Source organism: Mesoplodon densirostris, chromosome 11 (assembly GCF_025265405.1).
Source record: "Mesoplodon densirostris isolate mMesDen1 chromosome 11, mMesDen1 primary haplotype, whole genome shotgun sequence".
Classification (NCBI taxonomy): domain Eukaryota; kingdom Metazoa; phylum Chordata; class Mammalia; order Artiodactyla; family Ziphiidae; genus Mesoplodon; species Mesoplodon densirostris.
In genome coordinates, this window is record NC_082671.1 from 57,621,975 (window position 1) to 57,646,912 (window position 24,938).

Below are 24,938 nucleotides of genomic sequence, written 5' to 3' on the forward strand. Positions count from 1 at the left end.
CACCAACTTCATAGAGTTTTTGTGGGGATGAAATGAGTTAATACCTATAGAGCATCTGAAGAGTATTTGACATACAGTAATCAATAGGTATTGACTATTATTTTTTCATTATGTAATCAGCCAAAATGGCTGCCAAACAAGACATAGTCAATCCTACCTTGTCACTTGGCTCATGGCATTCTTCCTAAATATGGAAAGCCCTTGCTCCATCCTCTCTTTCCCTCCAATCTCTCATCTTTCCTTTAAACTATCATTTCATTCTTAAAGTTTCCGGCCACCATAATAAAAGGGAGGTCTTTTTAGAAGTCCCTCTGTGCCAGTCATTCATCACGTGTTCTTTTGCTTTTGTTTTTTAATATACACTGTCTTTGTGTCTTGATTTTAAGGTATTTGAAGTAAGTACAATCACTAACTGTTTTTTTTACCTCCAGTAACAAAAGCCTATTGAAATTCAAGTGTGTTTAATTACTCAGTAAATCATGTGTATAGTAAATTTCACTGTAAAAACTGATTATCTTTTTTTAAATCAGCTTTATTGAATTAAAATTGAAAAGCAAATTGTAAGACAAAGTGTACATTGTGATGATTTGATATATGTATACATTGTAAAAAGATTCCCACCATCTAGTTAATTAACACATCTGTCACCTTATTTATTTATTTATTTAGAACACTTAAGTTCTATTCTCTTAGCAAATTTCAATTATTTAATACAGTGTTTTCAACTGTAATCATCATGTTCTATGTTAGATCCTCATACTTCATTCACGTTAGCTATGAAAGTTTATACCCTTTTGGCAACCTTTCCCTATTACCCCCACCCCCAAAATCAATATACAAAAATCAGCTGCATTTCTATAAATAATGAACTATCAGAAAGAGAAATTAAGAAAACAATTCCACTTACAGTTACATTAAAAAGGATAAAATACCTAGGAATAAATTTAACTGAACAGGTGAAAGACAAATTATAAAAAACATTGATGAAAGAAATTGAAGAAGACCCAAATAAATGGACAGATATTCTGTGTTTATGGCTTGGAAGAATTACTATTGCTAAAATGTCCATACTACCCAAAGCTATCTACAGATTTAATGCAATTATTATCAAAATTCCAAAGGCGTTGTTCACAGAAAGAGAAAAATTAATCCTAAAATTTGTATGGAACCATAAAAGACCTCTGAATAGCTAAAGAAATATTGAAAACAGAAGGACAAAGCTAGATGCATCACATTTCCTGATTACAAACTATATTACAAAGCTACAGTAATCAAAACAGTATGGCATTAGAATAAAAACAGATCAATGGAACAGAGTAGAGAGCTCAAAAATAAAGCCACATGTATATGGGCAATTAATTTATGGCAAAAAAGCCAAGAATATTAAATGGAGAAAGGACAGTCTCTTCAATATGGTGTTAAGAAAAACAGATAGCCACAAACAAAAGAATGAAACTGCACCCCTATCATACACCACTCAGAAAAATAAACTCAAAATGAATTAGATTTGAAAGTAAGCCCTGAAACCACAAAACTCCTAGGAAAAAACAACACCACCACCAAAAAAAAACACATAGGGGTTAAGCTCCTTGACATCAGTATTGAGAATCATTTTTTTGGGTTTGACACTAAAAGCAAAGGCAACAACAGCAAAAATAAACAGGTGGAACTACATCAAACTAAAAATCTTCTGCACAGCAAAGGAAACCATCAACAAAATGAAAAGGCAACCTATAGAATGGAAAAAATATTTAAAATCATATATATGAAAAAAGATTAATATCCAAAATATATAACTTATATAACTCAATAGGAAAAAATCCCCAAACCATCTGATTAAAAAAATAGTCAGAGGAACTGAATAGAAAAACAGGTACATGAAAAAGTGCTCAACAGCACTAACCATCAAGGAAATGCAAATCAAATCCACAGTGAAATATGACATCACACATGTTAGAATGGCTATCACCATAAAGGTAAGAGATGTTGGTAAGGATGTGGAAAAAAGGGAATCTCTGTGTACTGTTGGTAGGAATGTTAATTGCTGTAGCTACTATGGAAAACAATATAGAAGTTTCTAAAAAAATAAATATAGGACTACCATATGATCCAGCAATCCCACTACTGGATATACATCCAAAAATAAACTGAAAATAGGATACTGAAGAGTGAACATCTGTACCCACATGTTCACTTCAGCATTACTCACAATAGCCAAGATATGGAAACAAGTGTCCATCAACAGATGACTGGATAAAGAACATATAATGCACACACACACACACACAAACACAAAAATATTATTCAGCTACGAAAAAGAAAAAAATGTGCCATTTGTGACAACATGGATGACCTCGAGGGCATTATGCTAAGTGAAATAGGCCAGACAAAGACAAATACTGAATGGTATCACTTATTTATGGAATATTAAAAAAAAAAAGTCAAACTCATAGAAACAGAGTAGAAAACAGATTATCTTTCATATGACTAACAAATTTTTGTTAACTGATATCTTTTCTAAATATGATTTCATAAAGAAAATTTATTTTCTTTTACTTCGTTATTACAGATTATGTAAGTATAATATTGAATTACCTAATTTTACCTAAAAAAATCCCTTTAAAATTTAATTTAAAATTATATATATTTTCCAACTATACAGTGCTAAATTTTATCCTAATCTATATCATGAAATATAATTATTTCCCTATAAAGTGAGCAGAATAGTCAATTGCTCATTTAAATTGCTCACTTAATCTCATGAGTTGGAGATTTATTCCTACATCTTTTATAGCAAGATAGAATTATATAAAATATTTTAAACATAATGAATAATGTCTATTCTTTGGGGCCCTTTTTGTTTGAAGATAATAATGAATCACCTGTGAGATGCTATTATTAAAGGAGTGATAAGCTTCATAAGAACACTATTAACTGCTTAAGAGGAGGGAAGCTGATTAAAGGAACTGTCCATACAGCCATTGGACTGTGATGTGGCCACAGTAATTCATAGGTTAAGAGGATCAAATCCACCCAACACATGCCAGCTTCCCTTTGCTCTTCTGTGATGCTTTCTCAAGGAAGTAGGAAAAACAAAATTTTAGAAAAAATATGGAGAAATATGTATAAAATTCTGTAAAAGCACCAGAATCTACAAGGAGTACAACAGCACATATTCTACAAAAGCACAACTTTATAAAAGTTGCCTTAAACAGTTCCGAACAACAAGCTTAGTGAGTTGTTCCTTAAGCTTCCTCAGAGCAGCTCACAGCTGGGGCTACTGTTAGTTATTCCAAGCAGCTCTCATCAGGAGAACTTCAGAGAGTCTCGACAGCCACTCCGAAGTACTCTAGGAAGCTCCAAAGTCTGTCTTTTCACCAAACCATTTACAAGGTTTGGAAACGTTGATAACACCTTTCATCTTTTCAGTTCCTCTGTGGTTAATCCTGTTTTTGTTCGAGTCCATGTTCAGTCCAGTACCTTTTTCTGCAAATCTGCTTTGTAGGCAAGCATATGAATTTAGTAAGCTTTACCAGTGTTCTTCAAGTGCGATGACAAAAAAATCTGAAGGCAAACATACACATCTTCAGATCCAATTCAAGCATTTACATAAACAGAATTTGAAACATTGTGTTGCAGACTTGAGTTCTTTCCTATTTACAGGCTAGACAAAACAGTCTAGAAAAATAAAATTGCTTCAGCCCATTTACACTAGTTCTTAGGGATTTTAAAACTTAAGAAACAGTGAATCTTTCAACTTCTGATTGACCTTGTGATAAAGATCCAAAGAGAAGGAACAGGGTGTAACAGGGATAGCCTTCAGGGGCTGCCCACCTGGCACCTGAAAAATCCTTAGATCTAGACCATAATGCATAATTCAAAGATAAATAACAAAGAACCTTTGGTTTGCCAGACACAATACTGAGAGCAGGAAGGGTGCTAGAACTATTAAGTCCAATAAAATTCTAAACCACTTTTAAGAAATCCATACATTTGTCAGGGAAGAACACCGAATAATAAATAAACAGCAAAGCCTATGAAGTGTGCTACGAAAGTGAGAGGTATAAAAATCTACTGGCAATGGAGAGAAGAAAATAATTCCCCTTAGTGAATTGTGAAGGGCTTCAAGGAGTGGAGGATTCTTGAAGATACTCAGAAATTTGCCAGAGAAAGAAGAGATGTGGAGTGGGGGAAAGTCCAGAATACCAGGTAAAAGGGAAAGAAGGAATAAAGGCAGAGAGACCTGAAAAAATGGGAGGAGTTTCATGTCACTACAGTAGAGCATCTAAGAAAGAAAATTGAAAAAAAAAGTAAAGATTTTGAAGGTCCATTTTTGTTTCACTGATAAATTAGGATTTTATCCTATTGACAATAGAATGATAATGAAGGGCCTGCAGCAAAGGAGTAAAAAATAAACAACTCTGTCAGTAGTAAGCAAGTTGAGCTGACATGGTAGAGACTGGGTGTGGGCAAAGTTTACTCAACAAGCTACTGTGCTGGTCCAGGTGAAAATGATAAACACTTGAGAATCATGATGGCATTATATCTGCATTAATTTCAGATATCCTGAGTAGGGCAAACTTTTATCATTCAAAATTTGCAAATATTTTCTCCCATTCCATTGTTTGTCTTTTCATTTTGTTTATGGTTTCCTTTGTTGTGCAAAAAGATGCCCAGCCTTTATTTAAAAGAGACGCATTTGCTAATTTTAAAATGTTGGTCTGAGTGGCAGAGACCTGCTGGGATACTATCCAGGGACAGAGGTTGTGGGTGCCATCCTTCTGCTCTCCTTCTGCCTCACTAAAGCCAGCAGTTGCCATCTTATTTTCTTTTCCTTTTGGGCAGGTGCCATCTTTATACTGAAGAGAGCAGGAGCCATCTTTATTTTTATTTTTTTTCAGAGGGTGCCATTTTTGTACTGTCCTTCTGAAACACACCGGGGTGCCCGTAACTCCTGAAGGAAAGCTTCTACACATGTTTGGTGCCCCAGTTTTTATATCAGGTAACCTAGTTTTTGTGGCTGTCATCCAGAGAACACCTCTTGATTGCCTGGCTCTAGAGACTGGGGGAGCCTTGTGTTCCTGGGTCCCATGGGACTGTAACAATTGGAGAGACAGTTCTTGGGAAGCTGCCATTCCCAGGGCACTGCACAGATAGCAGACTGAAACATGCCCAGTCTTTCTGAGAAAGAGGCCTAGTTGTGTATCCAGAAGTTTGGCTTGTGAGGCAGGTTTCTGGTTTGGCATACTTAAAGGGGCCAATGGCGATGCTGTCAGGGAACTGATGCTGCAGATGTAATCTTTGCACTCTCCCTCTGCTTCACTTCAGTTCACTGGTATCTTCCAGAAAGGGGCTTATATCCTTGTATGGTGCCTTGATTTTTGCTGCTGCTGCCAAAGGACACCTATACATCACATGAAACTGATGGCCAGCAGAGTTTACACTTGTCATCCAACAGGACTGTATATATTTGCGCACTCTCAAAACTGCTGCCTGAGGGTCTGGCTTCCAATCAGCCTGAATCTAAGTGATGACTGAGAGCCTCCCCTTTGGGACAATAACTGGTCTTGGCACACCCACAACACTGGGAGCTATTAAAAATAAAATAGGATGCTTGGACAATCACAAAGGTTTGGGAGACAGCCAAGAGCTATGGCAAAGTTGAACACTAAGGTTTATCTACACAAGGCTGACACTTCAAAAATGGGAGAGGTGGCTGTTTCATCTAATGCACAGAAACCAACACAGAGAATCAAGCAAAATGAAGAAAGAGAGAATGAAAGAATAAGATAAAACCTAAAAAAAAACCCTTAATGAAACAGACATAAGTAACTTACTAGATAAAGAGTTCAAAGTAATGATCATAAAGACACTTAGCAAATTTGGGAGCAGACTGGATGGAACATGGTGAAAAATTCACAAACAGATAAAAAAATAGAAAATACAAGTAGTAAAAAGAACTGAAGAATACCATAAGTGAACTGAAGAATACACTAGAATGGTTCAACAGCAGACTAGATAAAGCAGAAGAAAAAAATCAATGAACTTGAAGACAGGACAAACAAACTCACACAATCAGAGGAGCAAAAAGGAAAAAGAATGAAAGAAAGTGAAGATAGTTTCAGGGACCTATGGGACAACAGCAAGTGAAATGACATTTGTATTATAGGAGTCCCAGGAGGAGAAGAGAGAGAAAGGAGCAGAACACTTATTGGATGAAATCATGGCTGAAAACTTCCCTAATCTGGTGAAGAAGCAGACATCTAGATCCAGGAAACCCAGATGGTACCAAATAAGATGAACCCCAACAGACTTGCACCAAGAAACATTATAATTAAAAATGTCAAATGTTAAGGACAACCAGAGAATCTTAAAAGCAGCAAGAGAAAAACAATTTGTTACACACACAAGACTATCAGCAGATTTTTCTGCAGAAACTTTGCAGGCCAGAAGGGAGTCATGTGATATATTAAAAGTGCTGAAAGAAAAAATACTTCAAACCAAGAATACTTTACCCAACAAAATTATCAATCAGAATTAGAGGAGAAATAAATAGCTTCACAGACAAGCAAAAGCTAAATGAGTTCATCACCATTAAACTGGAATTACAGGAAATGTTAAAGTGACTTCTTTAAACTGAAAGAAAAAGGTGTTAATTAGTAACAAGAAAAAATATGAAAATATAAATCTCACTGGTAAAGGTAAATATATAGTAAAGATAGTGAATTAATCACTTAGAAAACTAGTATGAAGTTTAAAAGACAAAGTACTAAAAATAACTATAATTATCTATGATAATTTGTTAAGGAATTCACCAGAGAAAAAGATGTAAGATGTGACATCAAAAATATAAAACATGGGTGGGGGGAGTGTAAAAATATAGAACTTTAGAATGCATTCAAACTCAAGTTTTTATCAACTTAAAATAAACTTTTGTAAATATAAATTGTTATATTTAAGCTTCATGGTAACCACAAAGGAAAAAGCTATTGTAACTTCACAAAAGATAATTAGAAAGTAATCAAAGTATAACACTAAAGAAGGTCATCAAACCACAAAGGAAGAGAGCAAGAGAAGAAAAAAGGAACAGAGGAACTACAAAACAGCCAGAAAACAATTAACAAAATGGAAATAGGTACATAACTATCAATAATTACTTTAAATGTAAATGAACTAGATTTTCCAATCAAAGATATAGAGTGGTTAAATGAATAAAAAAACAAGACTCACCCTCTGATAAAACATAATGGAAAAGAATATGAAAATGAACGTGTGTATGTGTGTGTGTGTGTGTAAAACTGAATCACTTTGCTGTGCAGTAGAAATTAATACAACTTTGTAAATCAACTATACTTCAATAAAATAAATTTAAAAAACAAGACTCATCTGTATCCTGCCTACAAGAGACTCACTTCACACTTAAGAACCCACAAACTGAAACTGAAGGAATGGAAAAAGATATTCCATGCAAATGGAAACCAAAAGAAAGCAAAGGTAGTTATACTTATATCAGACAAAATGTACTTTAAAATAAAAGACAAAGAAAGGCATTAGATAATGATAAAGGGGTCACTCACACAAAGAGGATTAAATATTTGTAAATATTTATGCACCCAACTTAGAAACATCTAAATATATAAAGCAAATATTAACAAACCTAAAGGAAGAAAATAATAATAGGCAACTTTAATACCCCACTTACAACAATGGAAGATCATCCAGACAGAAAATCAATGAGGAAACATTGGCCTTAAGTGGCACATTAGATCAGATGAACTTAACAAATCTACACAGAACAATACATCCAAAAGCAGCAGAATAGCCATTCTCTCAAGTGCACATGGAACATTCTCCAGGATAGATCACATTGGGCCACACAACAAGTCAACTAATTTAAGAAGACTGAAATTACATCAAGGATCTTTTCTCGCCAAAATGGTATTGAAGTAGAAACCAATTGCAAGAAGAAAACTAGAAATTTCAAAAAATATGTGTAAATTACAAAATGAGCTACTGAACAACCAATGGGTCAAAAAAGAAATCAAAAGAGAAATTAAAAAAAAATATCTTGAGACAAATGAAAATGGAAATACAACATACCAAAACTTATGGGATGCAGCAAAAGAAGTTTTTAAAATGAAGGTCATAGCAAAAAATGCCCATCTCAAGAAAGAATAAATATCCTAAATAGACAACCTAACTTTACAACTCAAGAAACTAGAAAAAGGACAAAATTTAGCAGAAGGAAAGAAATAACAAAAATTAGAGGAGAAATAAATAAAATAGAGAGCAAAAAGACAATATAAAATATTAATGAAACAAAGAATTAGTTCTTGAAAAGTTAAAATTGAGAGGACTCAAATATATAAAATCAGAAATGAAAGAGGTGATATTACAACTGATACCACAGAAAAACAAAGTATTATAAGGGACTACTATGAACAATTATATACCAACAAACTGGATAACCTAGAAGTCATGGATAAACTCCTAAAATACAACCATCCAAGACTGAATCACAAAGAAATGGAGCATCTGAACAGACTGATTACCAGTAAGAAGATTGAATCAGTAATCAAAAATCTCCCAACAAACAAAAGTCCAGGACCAGGTTGCTTCACTGGTGAATTCTAACAAATGTTCAAAGAAAAATTAATACTAATTTTTCTCAAACTCTTCCAAAAAACAGAAGTGGAGGGAACACTTCTAAACTCATTTCATGAGGAGAATATTACCCTGATACTAAAACCAGACAAAGACACCAAAAGAAAGGAAAATTATTGGCTAATATCCCTGATAAACACAGATCTAAAAATCCTCAACAAAATACTTGCAAACTGAATTCAACAACACATTGAAAGGATCATACATGGGCTTCCCTGGTGATGCAGTGGTTGAGAGTCCGCCTGCTGATGCAGGGGACACGGGTTTGTGCCCTGGTCCAGGAAGATCCCACATGCCGCAGAGCGGCTAGACCCATGAGCCATGGCCACTGAGCCTGCATGTCCAGAGCCTGTGCTCCACAACGGGAGAGGCCACAACCGTGAGAGGCCCACGTACCGCAAAAAAAAAAAAAAAAAAAAAAAAAAAGGATCATACACCATAATCAAGTGGGACTTAATTCCAGAGGTGCAAGGATGATTCAGTATCCACAAGTCAATCAATGTGATAAACCACTTTAACAAAATGAAGGATAAAAGCATATGATCAGCTCAGTAAATGCAGAAAAAACATTTGACAAAATGTAACATACATTTATGATAAAAGCTCTCAAGCAAGTAGGTACAGAGGGAACCTACCTCAACATAATAAATATCACATATGACAGTTCCACAGCTAATGGCATATTCAATGGTAAAAACAGGAAAGCTTTTCTTCTAAGATCAGGAACAAGACAAGGATGCCCACTCTCACCACTCTTGTACAACATAGTATTGGAAGATTTAATCAGAAAGCAATCAGACAAGAAAATTAAATAAAAAGCATGCAAATTGGAAAGGAAAAAGTAAAACTCTCACTATATTCAGATGACATAATTTTATACAGTCATCTTTTGGTATCCATGCAGCATTGGTTCTAGGCTCCAGCCCTCACAAAAATCTGTGATTGCTCAAGTCCCATATATAAAATGGCATGGTATTTTCATGTAAACTATGTACATTCTCCCATATAATTTAAATCATCTCTAGATTACTTACAATACCTAATACAATGTAAATGCTATGTAAATAATTCTAAGTATGATGTAAATGCTATGTAAATACTTCTAAGTATAATGTAAATGCTATGTAAATAGTTGCGGGTGCATGACACACTTAAGCTTTGCTTTTTGGAATTTTCTTTTTTTTTTTTATTTTATTTTCAATCCACAGTTGAATCAGCAGATACAGAACTGGTGTATACAGACAGTCAATTGTATATAGAAAATTCTAAAGACACCACCAAAAATTGTTAGAACTAATAAATAAATTCAGTAAAGTTGCAGGATACAAAATCAATACAAAGAAATCAGTTGCATTTCTACACAGTATTAATGAACTATCTGAAAGACAAATGAAGACAATCCTATTTACAATTACATCAAAAAGAATAAAATACCTAGAAATAAATTTAACTGAACAAAGTGAAAGGCCTGTACACTGAAAACTATAAGACATTGAGAAAAGAAATTAAAGAACACAAATAAATGGAAAGATATTCTGTGCTCATGGACTGGAAGAATTACTGTTATTAAAATGTCCATACTAGCCAAAGCAATCTACAGATTCAAACAGCATTTTTCAGAGAAAAAGAAAAATCAATCCTAAAATTTGTATGGAACCACGAAAGACCTCAAATAGCCAAAGTAATCTTAAGTGATCTTAACCTTTGCTTGAGCAAAGGTGAAGACATCACACTTGCTGATTAAAAACTCTATTACAAAGCTATAGTAATCAAAACAGTATGGTACTGATATAAAAAACAATCACGGGCTTCCCTGGTGGCGCAGTGGTTGAGAGTCCGCCTGTCGATGCAGGGGACATGGGTTTGTGCCTCAGTCCAGGAAGATCCCACATGCCGTGGAGCGGCTGGGCCCGTGAGCCATGGCCGCTGAGCCTGCGCGTCCGGAGCCTGTGCTCCGCAACGGGAGAGGCCACAACAGTGAGAGGCCCACATACCGCAAAAGAAAAAAACAAACAAATAAACAAAAAAACAAAAAAACAGTCACATTGATTAACGGAATAGAAAGCCCAGAAATAAACCCATGCATATATAATCAATTACTCTACAACAAAGGAGCCAAGAATATATAATGGGAAAAGGACAGTCTCTTCAGTAAATGGTTCTGGGAAAACTGGACAGCACATGCAAAAGTATAAAATTGGACCACTGTCTTACACTATACACACAGATTAATGCAAAATGGAGTAAAGACTTGAATGTAAAATCTTAAACTATAAAATTCCAGGATGAAAACATAGGCAATACGGTTCTTGATGCTGGTCTTGGCAACAATTTTTGGGGGATTTGACACCAAAAGCAAAGGGAACAAAAGTGAAAATAAACAAGTGGGAATACAGCAAACTAAAATGCTTCTGCACAGCAAAGAAGAAAAAGCAAAAAGGTAACTTACTGAATGGGAGAAAATATTTGCAAATCATATACTTGATAAGGGGTTAATATCCAAAACATATATAGAACGCCTACAGCTCAGCTAAAAATCAAACAATCTGATTAAAATATGGGCAGAGGAAGTAAACACAGTTTTTTTACAAAGAAGACATACAGATAGCCAACAAGTACATGAAAAGATGCTCAACATCACTAAACAACAGGGAAATGTAAATCAAACCACAATGAGATATCACCTCACATCTGTTATCAAAAAGATAAGAGATAACAAATGTTGGCCAAAATGTAGAGGAAAGTGAACTCTTGTGCACTATTGATGGGAATGTAAATGGTGCAGTCACTATGAAAAACATTATGAAGTTTCCTCAAAAAATTAAAAATAGGGCTTCCCTGGTGGCGCAGTGGTTGAGAGTCCGCCTGCCGATGCAGGGGACACGGGTTCGTGCCCCGATCCCGGAAGATCCCACATGCCGCGGAGCGGCTGGGCCCGCGAGCCATGGCCGCGGAGCCTGTGTGTCCGGAGCCTGTGCTCCGCAACGGGAGAGGACACAGCAGTGAGAGGCCCACGTACAGAAAAAAAAAAAAAAAAAAAAAAATTAAAAATAGAACTACCATATGATCCAACAATTCCACTTCTGGGTATTTATCCAAAGAAAATAAAAACACTAATTCAAAAAGATGTATGCACCCCCATGTTTACTGCAGCATTACTTACAATGGCCAAGACATGTAAACAATCTATATGTCCAAGGATATATGAATGGATAAAGAGACTGTGAGACATACATACAACTTTATATACAACTTAAAACTTTCTACATTTACTCATTCAAACTGTGTTGCCTATGGAAATGGGAATGACTGAAAGCTGGAGAGAGTGATCTGAATTCTCCAAAAAAGAAAAATACAACTCCCCTCCCTCTCCCTGTATTGACTATCTGCTTTGGAGAGCAAACTACTTGCGTAAGCTGAATGAGACACATCAGGCCCTGATAGCGGGTTCCAAGAATGTGCCCTGTGCCAGGCACTATGTGCATACAATAAGTATTAATGGCATAGAAACTGAGGCACAGCTGGCTTATTCAAGGCCACACAATTTAAAAGGCAGGACAGGGATTCCAGCCAGATCTCCTTGATTTCAGAATTCATGCTCTTACTGCACCACAGTAATTTTCAAGATACATTAAATTATACAATTTATATAATGACAATCATGTATTACAAATGTAATCATGATTACAAAACTCATTACAATGTAGTTCTTTACTTGCATTATCAGGATTGCTTTATTTCTTTCCTAATTCTTTCAGACAATCAGTCAATGTTATTTGAACAGTTAAAATACACTTTAAAGATGTGTGAGGATGATAATATTTTATTGACAAATTCAGTGATATGTTTGAATTAAATAGCAATTTGTCAAAAATTCTAATTGCCCACCAGATTTACAAGTGACCTACAGAACTTGTAAATGCTTCTAATGCATAAACAAATTAGCATGGCTGCTTTATGAAGTGGTAAATTACACTGTGCCATCAGGCACATACAGGGGTGCCACACTGAGGAACTGATTCAAAAGCATTCCTAAATGTTTAGCTCTGATCTGCATTTAAATTTCCTGTGTTAATAGTTACAACAAAACTATGCAGAGTCTTGGGCAAATAAACATGATAACCACCAAAGATTTTCACTTTAGTGGAGCAGAAAGTAGTGATAGAGAATGCAGAATGTCGACGATTACAGAACTAAAAGAAATTGTAGTTGGCAGTCTGGAATAGTTAAGAAGTTCTTGTAGAGACATTTGTAAAGTTCTTTCTGCTAGTACTAAACTCAGCACTTTCTAGAAAGTGCTACACTGACATTATTCCATGTGGAAATTGTTCCTAAAGTAAATAGAAATGTCTTGTGCATTGCATTTCATAATGAATTTCAAACTAAATAAATAGAATAGATTTTAATGTATACACTAAATAAAACTCTGCTTTCTGCTCCAAACTGTTCTCAGAGATTCACAGCACTCCACCCTGACTTCCTGGTCTCCAGAAGCTGAAAGAAAGATGGACTTTCCTCTCACCGTCACAGGGCATTGGTAGGAACTCAGGAAGGGGGTTGGGGGAGGGAGAAGAAAATGTGAACAAAGAGCCATGAATGACTATCGTCCCCTCTATTCACTTTCTCACTTAGGGGTTATAGTTGTGTAGCCCACTATCAGCACCACAGAAATAATAATAGAGGAATAGTTGCTGACGGCAGCAGTGAACTTTGACTCTCAACTCCCTCCCACATACCCTTCAGGCATCCTAACATGATGATAAGGATTGTAATGGTATTGCCTGCAGAGAATTGTGCCAAAGTCTCTGATAGTATCAAAGATCTTCTGTGGTCCTTTGAGCCTTGAAAGGGTGAAAAACAGCTTGTAAAAGATGTTTTTATTCAGATGTACACTCTGGTGAATTCCTCATCTATGTGAACTTCTGTGATGTTTCAAAATGTCTTTAGCAACATCTTCTGTCTTTTAGTCTCCGGTGATACTTTGACACCTAATGTAACTGAAATATCACAACTGATGTCTTTTCTGAATCTACACACATAAATATTTTAACAAATGTGGACGTGTAAACATCTATAAACTGGTAAACATGACTGCTCATGGAGACTGGCTCCAAAAATAAATTTGCCTTGTATTATGTGAAAAATATGACATGGATTTACCTCATGACTATGATTTTTTGCTTTTATAATTCTTGAATTCAGCTTCAGTAGAATGTGCAATACCTAAAAGCAGTACTTTAGGAGTTTTTGTCTTCTGTTAAATTTTAACAAAATTGTTATAGCTAATATTTTTATTAAGATTAGTAAAATTTCTTTAAGTATTAGTAGAACCAAACTTTTAACATATCTATTTCCTCCTTCAAATGAATGATTTATGAAAATTTATTTTATAAATTTATTTCATAAACCTGCTGTAATGAGTGCTTTAAGCAATTAACTACACAAAATATTTTAGGATATCTTGACTTAAGTAAATAATAAATTATCTAACAGTTTCTATTTTTTATTTAAGTTACATATCACTGAATTCAAGGCATTAGTAATATGTCAGACTGTGGGAGTTAAGTCATATGGGTAGTTTATAATATCTGAACTATTTGTGTACTTTATTCTGCAAACAGATTTATTTGTTGCACTAGGTTTAAATCAGCATGGTCATTTGAAATTCAAAAACTGAAAAAAAAACAGTCCATCAAATTAGTTCACTAAACAAATCACTGAGAACAAAAAAATGGAAAAGAAATTCCTCTAATATAGAATCTGTTTTTCTGTCTCTGCACATTTAAAATTAATCAGTATATTTCTTATCAGTTTCCCATTATTATAAACTCTGTAAAGTTGACTGGTACCATAATGGTAGATGAACTAAAATAATTGACAAGAATCAAATATTTCTTACTTTAATTGGTACATAGGGATATTTACACATATATATGCATAAGAACAAGCATGCTTATTTACATATATATATGAAATAAGGTCACACAAATAACTATCACTTTAAAAAAGTTGATGGCGTCCCTGAGCAACTAAATATAAGAGATTTATTTCTAATAATCTTCCTTGCAAAATATTTCATGCTGTTTAACAGGCAACATTCCAGAAATATGTATACCACCTAACTCATTTCTTAACTGCAAATGTGGTCACATGAATCCATTACAGAACTATAATAAAAATATGCATAATACCAATTTACCTTGGCATAAAGAATACATTGATAAATCTCTATCATTGAGGCAAATTTCAAGCTCTTGTCATTAGCAGCTAATATATGCACATCAGGGTGAAAAAATAATACTGCAGCTGGTTATAAATTATAATTTAGATTTCCATGGTTGATCTCTTTGCTCTTTATCTTATATTATTTAAATAAGGTTATTTTGACATATATTTGTAACAGTATTAGATATAAAGATGCACTTGATTAATCAACCATAGTTTTATAAAAGTACATCTATACATTAACAAAACCAGTAAATTTTTAACAAATATGCTATATCACAATATAAAAGACAAATTCTTCTTCCTCGTTTTCCATGCAACATTAATGAAACATACATAACATTGTTACCTAGCTGGAATAAATTATTTTTAAATCCCCAGTATGTGTTTCTGTTATGAGTATATGTGAGTGTGTGTGCTAGCTGAATATACATATCCAGTTCCATCAGCCCTTCTAATAGTAGCAAATGTAGGCATTTGTTTTCCATTTAACTGGAAAAACCAAAATGCTAGCAATAAGGCAGAAAGTGAAAAGAACAATTTTTTGTTTAAGTTATCATGTCCTTTATATCATACTGCACAAACATGAGTAGAAACAGAAAAATTCTAACTTTAGAAACTGTGGCATGTAAATGTTTCCACCAGGCAAATTGTCACAACAAACTAGATAGTATCAGTGAAAGTAGCCCCATACTTTCTTGGCTACAAAAATGGAAAGAGAAAACCTTGATGTAAGAGACCCCTTCAGATAAAAACCACAGTTTTTCACCCAAAGTCGACTCCTCTCTCTTGCCCAAAGTGCCTAATCAGCTAATTTCTAAATCTTATGAGTCAACAACAAACTATAGGCTCTTCTCTGCTCTTTACTCTCATCCTAGGTCAAATTATTCGAAATTCAACTTTTTTAATGCACAAATGATAAATGAACATCTAAAACTTTATTCAAAGTTTAATAAAGAAAAAGAGTCTCCATCCAGATAGTTTATATAGACATTCAGAAAGATAGTGTAAATGATTATATAATCTAGAATAAACAGAATTTTTCCAAAAGAATAGTGGAGTCAAGTATACCTTCCAAATTTCTATTTATGTCTTTACTAATACGTTGGAAATAACTCCATTGACAAAACTAACCTAATTTTCAGTTACACCAAATAATACTATCTCAACCAGTTAAAATTTCAAAAGCACTGAGGCAGTAAATGGCAGTGACCCAAAATTCTATTATCACAGCTCAAGTTTCACTAACTTGTGAGTATTTACTTTGTCAACCCTAAATACAAACAATACAGCCATGATGTACATTAGAGAAAATGAAGAGTTCCCACCAAGTTTTTGCAATAGCTGCTTCTTTTTTTTTTCATGTGAAAGATACATGAACAAGATATCCACATTAAACTAAGAAATGGTAAAAAGGGAATGTATAAATAATTCTACATATAACATACTAATTACAAGTTTAAAGATAGCAATATTTACTTGTCCAAAATGTTCTTCAGCAGAGATTTATCATCCTTTTTTGAGATGTTCTAACAAATCAATCCCTTAATAATCACACAATTATCTTTGTAATTCATGGGGAGAGGCAATTTATTAAAATGGAGATATTCATTTACACATTTGGAAACTTTGGGTGATTCATTCTTCTATTCCAATATCTAATCATTAAAACAGGTTAGTTATACATTCTAGTTAGATATACACTCTAATAAGTACCACACCAAAGAAAAGCAATAAGTTTGGAAATTTTAAATGTCCAAATATTTCTTCCACAGATCCTATTTGTGCTTTATTATTGTCTTACCTCAATGATTTTGTCATGAATCTCCAAGCCATCTGCTCTATCAGCAGGTCCATTTTCCAAAATCTTTGAAACATAAATTCCTTCCATTGGTGTTTCTTCTTGATTATCCTTTAAAAAATAAAACCTTTAGCAGTAAGAAAGATGTAAACAAAATTTTAAGTTGGATAAAAAACAATTTAGTAAATGTAACATTGCCAAGCCTCTCTAAACATGCAATTCTCTTTCTTAGCTGGAGATTTGGTACTGAATTTTAACTTACTTAACACCAAATAGTCATTAATCAAGATGGCAGCTTTAATGAATGAACATCTTTGACAAGATTATCTAGTTACCTCATGTTTTTCAGTATACATAAAAGCTATGGGGAAAGGGCATGAACGAGGTGATAACAATGGGCTTCTAAGTACTATTTATAAAACATCTCATGTATAAAGAGGTATAGCAATTAAAAAGGGCTATAAGTTAAAGAAAACAAAAAGCATATCCAGCCTAACTATATAATTGGTTTGAAATGTGGTCATAGTTCTGAAAATATAACTTAGCCTCATGATGTGACAGATCTGGAAATATAGCTCTAACTGTATATCTTCACAGGGGAGACTAGGAGCTTACTCAAGTGTAAAATCCCAAAAGATCAACTCCAAATTGTAGGAGAACCCATTCGAAGCTAATCTTTACACAGTTCCAGGTACAATGAGGCTAATGATTAATTAAACCTCAAACACATAGCCAATACCATACATATAGGACATTTTAGCAAGTCACAGAAAACCAATTACCCTGCAAAACTTATTTAGGGAAAATGGCCAACATTCTATAATAATACACTGTATAATTTTAAATGTCACTTCGCTTTATAGCAAGTTAAACAAAATTATTTCTCCTTAATCATCCTTCTTTATCATGAATTTTAAGAGGCTCTTAAAAGTGTCTAGTGTCATCTAAATGTCAAACACCCTACTAGCATTTATAAAAATATTCCTTAGGGGAAAAGAAAACAAAAATGATATGCTGAAAAGACTTGTATCTTTTCATAATAAATGGCAACTGTTCTAGAAACAGAATACAGCAGTCATTAGTTGCTAGGTTTTCTCCTTAGGTAGGTTTATTCCTAGATATTTTATTCTTTTTGTTGCAATGGTAAATGGGAGTGTTTCCTTGATTTCACTTTCAGATTTTTCATCATTAGTATATAGGAATGCCAGAGATTTCTGTGCATTAATTTTGTATCCTGCTACTTTACCAAATTCATTGATTAGCTCTAGTAGTTTTCTGGTAGCATCTTTAGGATTCTCTATGTATAGTATCATGTCATCTGCAAACAGTGACAGCTTTACTTCTTCTTTTCTGATTTGGATTCCTTTTATTTCCTTTTCTTCTCTGATTGCTGTGGCTAAAACTTCCAAAACTATGTTGAATAAGAATGGTGAGAGTAGGCAACCTTGTCTTGTTCCTGATCTTAGTGGGAATGGTTTCAGTTTTTCACCATTGAGGATGATGCTGGCTGTGGGTTTGTCATATATGGCCTTTATTATGTTGAGGAAAGTTTCCTCTATGCCTACTTTCTGCAGGGTTTTTATCATAAATGGGTGTTGAATTTTGTCAAAAGCTTTCTCTGCATCTATTGAGATGATCATATGGTTTTTCTCCTTCAATTTGTTAATATGGTGTATCACGTTGATTGATTTGCATATATTGAAGAATCCTTGCATTCCTGGAATAAACCCCACTTGATCATGGTGTATGATCCTATTAATGTGCTGTTGGATTCTGTTTGCTAGTATTTTGTTGAGGATTTTTGCATCTATGTTCATCAGTGATATTGGCCTCTAGTTTTCTTTCTTTGTGACATCCTTGTCTGGTTTTGGTATTAAGGTGATGGTGGCCTCATAGAATGAGTTTGGGAGTGTTCCTCCCTCTGCTATATTTTGGAAGAGTTTGAGAAGGACAGGTGTTAGCTCTTCTCTAAATGCTTGATAAGTTGCTAGGTTTTCAAAATGCTAAATACAAAGAGGAAATATGTCATTGCCATCCTGGCCTGAACACAGCAATACGTCCAACAACACTCAGACAGTTTCTGTGGCCAACATCTGCAATGAAGGATGCAAAACTTTCATGGCAGCTGATTGGAAAATGAAAGAACATGATTTTTTAAAAACTTCACTACCTTTCCTAGTTAGGATGAAAATTAAGTTGATGTACTATTTGAAGGATATGAAAGAACATTGCAGCTACAGTAATTGGTATAAGTTTATTAACTCATGCATTTTGAAAACAATTGGCATCAATGTAGAAAAAATTATTCATTCAATTTAATAAAAAATTTGATTTGGGAAGCCAAAAATATATCAAATCAACTATCTTTTTTAGACATGGTATTACCTATGTAGTTGTGAAAACAATTATCCCTCATTTCAACTTATTTTAACTCTTCATTCATTCATTCAAGATATTTTATAAACTGCCTGGTCTGTGTTAGCATCTGAAAACTGACCAATTTGACATAATAAATAAGAGGTACAAGCAAGCAATACACCTGTCTAAGATTATTAAGTAGAAATTGCCTATATGTGTTATTGTGAAATAGGTTTATTTAAGAAATTTGCCAACAGGACTGTATGATGTAGGTAAAGTGTGAAATGTACTCTTTTTTTTAAAGTAGCAAAGTTTGTTAGCTGTTGTTTTGTTTTATTTTTCTCAAAAAAATTCTCGGTTTGTTCTGGAATTTTTATACTGGAACATTTGCATTTTGATGACAAGCACTATTTTAAAGATTAAACCTTCTTTTTTTGTTGTTTATTTTTTTACTTAAAATCCACAAATGAAAGCTAAGTCTTCTATTATTTTAAGCAAAGCGTGAGTTATGCATTAATAGGGTGGGTTACCTGATTTGGTCGACCTCCTATAATATTGAATCCCAAAGTGTCATTTTCTCTTTCTAACACAATAGTGAATGGCTTATGTTCTCCATCCTAGAAGAAAAGGGATAAAATAACTGACTAGTTAAAAAATATAAAAGAAAAAAAATGCTACAACAAAGGTGTTTTTTAACGGTAAGTACATTGATTTGAAAAAGAGAAAACCTTAAAATCTTAAAATTAAGGATGGCTGAATTTGGGAGGTTAATTTCTTCCTGAATTTACTTTGAAAGTATGTATTTGAAGGAACAACCATGCATGTGAGAAAAATAACTATTTTCAAAAATGACTAAATGGCTTTACATGTTTATACATGCAGCTTTTATCCTAACTCAGCATCTGATTCTGACTCCACTGTAACTTAAACAGATTTCTGATTCAACCATGCAGGTATCCTTATTTTTTCCCTCCAATACAGATGAGCAAAATAAATTGTTAAAGAATCTAAGAATTATTTTATGTAATAATTTCACTTTGGAAAACCTTAAGGGATGCAAATAATAGTGAGCTATTTATAAATTTATTTCAACATTAATATTCACATTGCTACTGAAATACAGGTTTTTGTAGGTTACAGTAATCATAGTTTTAAATAGTATTTTTATTTGGTTTTCCATAATTTCTGCAGAATTTTAAAAAGAGAGGATTTATGCTAACTAAATCAGTATGTATTGCTTTCCTGATGGACGAATAACAATTAAACAAACAGGAATTATATCTACAAACCTCCTTGTTAAAAAAGACCAATTTAAACATAAGATGAAACAGTGCAAGGCTATATGAATTTTATTCATGGTTATTCATATTATTAACTATCCTAGGAAATTACGTATTTGGCAATTACTTCAGAATGATAAATTTCCATAAACATCATTACCACTGCTACCATCATCACCACCTTTTCCCAGGAACTTTTCCCAGGCAGTGTGCACAGCAGCCCCTGCTGGTAGTGGGAAAACATTTCTGAGCAGCACGGAGAAGCCTTTTGGTAAGCAGTCAGCAGATCATGGCCAGTTTTGCCTCACTTCTCAGAACCACAGCTTGACTTCTTGACTTGTTGCATGGACTTTTCTGTCATATAATCTAGCCTTGCTCCTTTCCACCAACCATTGCTTCCCCAAGACCTTGAACCCTGACCTGGTGTTACAGACCATATTTCTGTGCTTCTCTCTGGTCCTCCCATTTTGTAAATTTATGTGGATGTAAATATGAGAGGGAAAGAATCATAGAGAGCATCCAAACTTTTAATAAGCATGTGCTTCCGTTTATCAGAGTAGAAACAGTTCAGCCCCTCACACTTCAATTATCCTTTTTAGGTTCAAGGACAGAAGCTTCTAAATTCGGTGCCTGAGTTGGAGGCAATGCAAAGCAGTTCCAAATGGGCATCACCCTGGGTTGCTCCTCCCCAGGAGGCAGGGGAATGAAAACAGCTCCTTGAACGGAGTGTAAGTTCTGCTAAATCCCTGCTCACCATGGCAGCGGCCAACAATGTCAAACACTGTGCAGAAGTCCTTCAGAAGAGAAGGAACATCTTTATAAACAAGCCTCTTGTCACGAGCCGCTGCAAAGAGGCTTGTTTATTCCGTCAGAAAGCCAGCAGTCCAGGAACACAGTTCAGGGCCAGCAACCTCGACAAAGAAGGGAAACATCCCGGGAGCTCACACAGCTAGTCTGAGCACAGATAGATGTGAGCTCTCAGACTAGGTTCCCCAAGTCTCACACTCACCCACTCACGTTCCACTAATAATGAAATCTGGAAGCACTTAAGGACTATTTAGGGAAGGTCAGGGTGATGAAAAGAACCCTGCAGGTCTAAGAAATCCCATCTCTTAATTTCTTAACTCCAAGTTATCCTGGTTTCCCGTATCCCTGAGTCCCTGTGCTGAGGACAAAGTGGCTGATACGGGTGATTTGGTAGGGAAACTAAGTCATGCAGAGCTAAAGGTGTGGGAATGACACGCCCCGGGATGCTAGCCAGCGGGAGAGGGGAGGCAGGGTAGGAGAGGTCCTCGCTACCTGGCTTTCCTTCTCTAACTGGCTTCAGGCCGAGGCCGAAGGTACAAAAAATATGCAGAGAGGGTAGGCAGGAGAGTGAAAGATGGGAAGCAAGGGTCTGGGTGGGAAAAGGAGTTTTCCTAATTCCTCCTTCTCCGACGAAAAGTTGGAATTTAATCTGTTTAACTCTTTTCCAATCCCAGTATAAGTGTAAAGGGGACAATCCTTGTAAACTGCAATACTAATACACTCGAAAGATAGTAATAGTATAGGATGATCAGGGCGGTGGATGCTTCTTCCTACCACATAAAGAAGGATGTCACCTTGCGAAGGAATTCTGAAGTGCCAGAAAGAACCGTTCCCCTTTCCACCCCGATCGACCATTCCCCGGGTGCCGACCCCTCAGTGCTTACCCGGCCGCGGCCGCCGCCTGGGTCCCTGGCGAAGTTGCGGACGTGAGCCATGTACTGGGTGAACTTCTCCTGGTACCTGCGGGCCTTGAGCAGCACCTCCCCCTGCAGCACCCAGAGCTGCGCCAGCAGCGCCTTCTCGCGCCGCCTCCAGGCAAGGACTTGAGGCCCTGGCGCCCTCCCGCTCCCGTCACGGACTCCCGGCGTCCCGCCGCGGCGGACCCCGGGCGCTGAGCCGCAGTGCCCCCGCGCGGACGCGTCCCCGCCGCCCCGGCCGCCCGGCCCGGAGACGCAGCCCCGGCGGCGGCGGCGGGCAGGGCCAAAGTCGCAGCGCTCGACGTGCGCCGCCAGCTCGCGCAGCCCGACCGAGTGGCCGCAGCCGCGGGCGCGGTAGTCGCACTGGGTGCGCAGCTTCTGGACGAGGCTGCGCAGAGGCAGCACCCGGTACAGATCGCACGGCGCCAGGGGCTGGCACTGCAGCGGGCACCGGCGCCGCCGCGCCGCCCAGGGCAGCAGGCAGCGGGCACAGAAGACGTGCCCACACGGCGTGCACAGGGGCTCCTCCAGCACCTGGCCGCACAGCCTGCACTGGAAATCCGGGTCCACCGCTTCGGCGAAGCGCTCCAGGGCAAAGCCCATGGTAGGGATGGGGGAGAAGGGGAGCGAACGAGGAGTCCACTTTCTCCGAGCCCCTTGTCCCCCCACGAACTACCCCAGGGACAGTGCACCCGCTGCAATAGCTCGTCGGAGGGGAGGAGAAGGGTGAGGGATTGTGATCTCAGAGTTTGTTTGGCTTGAAGTTTTCTGGCTCCTACTAAGTCTCTGACTCTGCCGTATTGACACGAATAGACGCCACCTCCGGTGGCCTCCCTCCCCCCCAACCCCCCGACTCCCAACCTGCCCACTCCTTCCTGCTCTGCAATTTATGTTCTTTCAAATTTTGTCTGCGGAGAGCTGAGGGCAGCTTACAGTGGTCCTTTGGAAAGCTGTGTGCCCGTTTGCCTGAACAGTGAGATTCAAGCAGTCCTTGGGCAGAGCTGGTAATGGGCACAGCGCGGGTGTTGAGAAACAACACAACTCCACCAGAATGAAAGCTCTCTCCGGAAGAGCAGGATCTTTGTTCGGTTTTCCTCTGAATCATCATCGTCCCGCACTCAGTCGTTCTTCAATAAACGTGTTTGAAATCGATGCACTTCTGTTTTTTCAAATCAACTACAAAATCATCAGCTAAGTGTCTGCGACCGAAGGAAATCACTGTGAGGTATCTACAGAGCCAGGCTTCTCAAATCACGATCCAGAAATCGGGTGAGTGTAAGCGAGGCGAGATGATGACTGACAGCAAAGACCGGGAAAAGGCCAGGTGCTCGCCTTAGGACACCACCCTCTTAGGGAGAACTTGAACCTCGCTTCAAGATCTCCTACGGCGGGAGGACGCTAGGATTCTGTTACCTGGCAGTCTGGCTGCAGGTTCAATCGCCACACCATCCGTCTTCTACCTCCAAAGGCATTTTACCACTGGGAATGTGATCATTTGGGCACCTGGAAAGGAGAATTAAAGGAAAGGATGATGAAAGAAAGAAGTGAAATAATAGCAATAAAATAATGAACCGCTTCCCTATATTTGTCTTGAATATACAATTTAGGTCAAAGTGCCCCTCCCTCCAGTTTGACTCTTCAAAGTGTGTAGCAGCCAGGCCTTACAGAAAACATGCAGTAAGGGAACCCTCCAAGCCCTCCGGCCCCAGCTTCCTTCACCATCTTTAGAACTTTAGGGATGCAAAGCAACCCTATGGCCAGGCTACACACCACTTACTGCCATTATCCTGAAGCTACTTCCACATAACTTAGGATGAGCTTCCTAAATTAGTCATTGAAGATTCCTCATTGTTCCCAGAAAATCAAGTACTTTGGTGTAGTGACAAAATGTATCAGTTGAAACACATGAAAGAGGCTCCAGACTTTGTTCTTTAAATCCTTGGCACTAACTGAAGAATTAGCAGACGCTAATAGTAGAGGATAATAAGAATCTTCTGAGCCTTTTTTCTGTTTGAAAGAGGAGATTTCATTAGAGTAGTTCAATAGCAAGTGAGGATCCTGGGGTGGCTTGCCAAATATTTGATATGTTTTTAAACTTGTTTCAAAAGAAAAAGCTATATTTCATATTTGATACATACAGATATATGATAAAGTAACATTTGCCACAATGCTCTACATTTCACCCTCCCCTTTGGCCAACTAAATAAACAATAAATTCCTGAATAAATAAGAAATCATTTAACAAGAACAGCATGTACATATACTTGGGAATTGGGTAAATCAGGAAAAGCAGAACCTTATTGAATTTATTCAAATAGTTCGGGGCCAGAGGCATCTATTCCATCTTTTTAGGCTGTTGGAAAAAGCTACGACTTACAGCTATGACTTTATAGATGGAGCTTGGCAATTATTGTTTCACAATAAAAGCAATGGCAGTGAGAACATTTTTTAAAAGAGAGCATGAAGAGATGGAATCTAAAAATATTCTAGTGAGATATTAGGAAAATGAGACTTGCAGTTACTTGAAAAGAAAACATAGGGCCTCCCTGGTGGCGCAGTGGTTAGGAGTCCGCCTGCCGATGCAGGGGATGCGGGTTCGTGCCCCGGTCTGGGAGGATCCCATATGCCGCGGAGCGGCTGGGCCCGTGAGCCATGGCCGCTGGGCCTGCGCATCCGGAGCCTGTGCTCCGCAACGGGAGAGGCCACAACAGTGAGAGGCCCACATACCGCAAAAAGAAAAGAAAAAAAAAAAAGAAAACATAAACCAGGGGTTGTGTGATGCCCTTGGTCCAGCCATGCAATTCTTGTAGCAAAAGTTAGGAATGTGAGCAGATTATGGTATGAGTTATTCCAGAATATATAACATTTTGATTGTTAAAGAGAAGA

At 36.8% G+C, this 24,938-nt stretch overlaps 1 protein-coding gene across 1 annotated transcript in view; it reads right to left on the reverse strand.

Moving 5' to 3' along the window:
- PDZRN4 (PDZ domain containing ring finger 4) overlaps positions 1-22,655 on the reverse strand; it is a 366,511-nt gene extending 343,856 nt beyond the window's left edge. Inside the window, exons 1-3 of the mRNA XM_060112700.1 lie at positions 22,020-22,655; positions 19,579-19,665; positions 16,694-16,801 (exon numbers count right to left, since the gene is read on the reverse strand). Coding sequence (XP_059968683.1) covers positions 16,694-16,801; positions 19,579-19,665; positions 22,020-22,655 — 831 coding nt within the window. The remainder of the gene's footprint in view (positions 1-16,693; positions 16,802-19,578; positions 19,666-22,019) is intronic.
- Between the last annotated feature and the right edge of the window lie 2,283 nt (positions 22,656-24,938).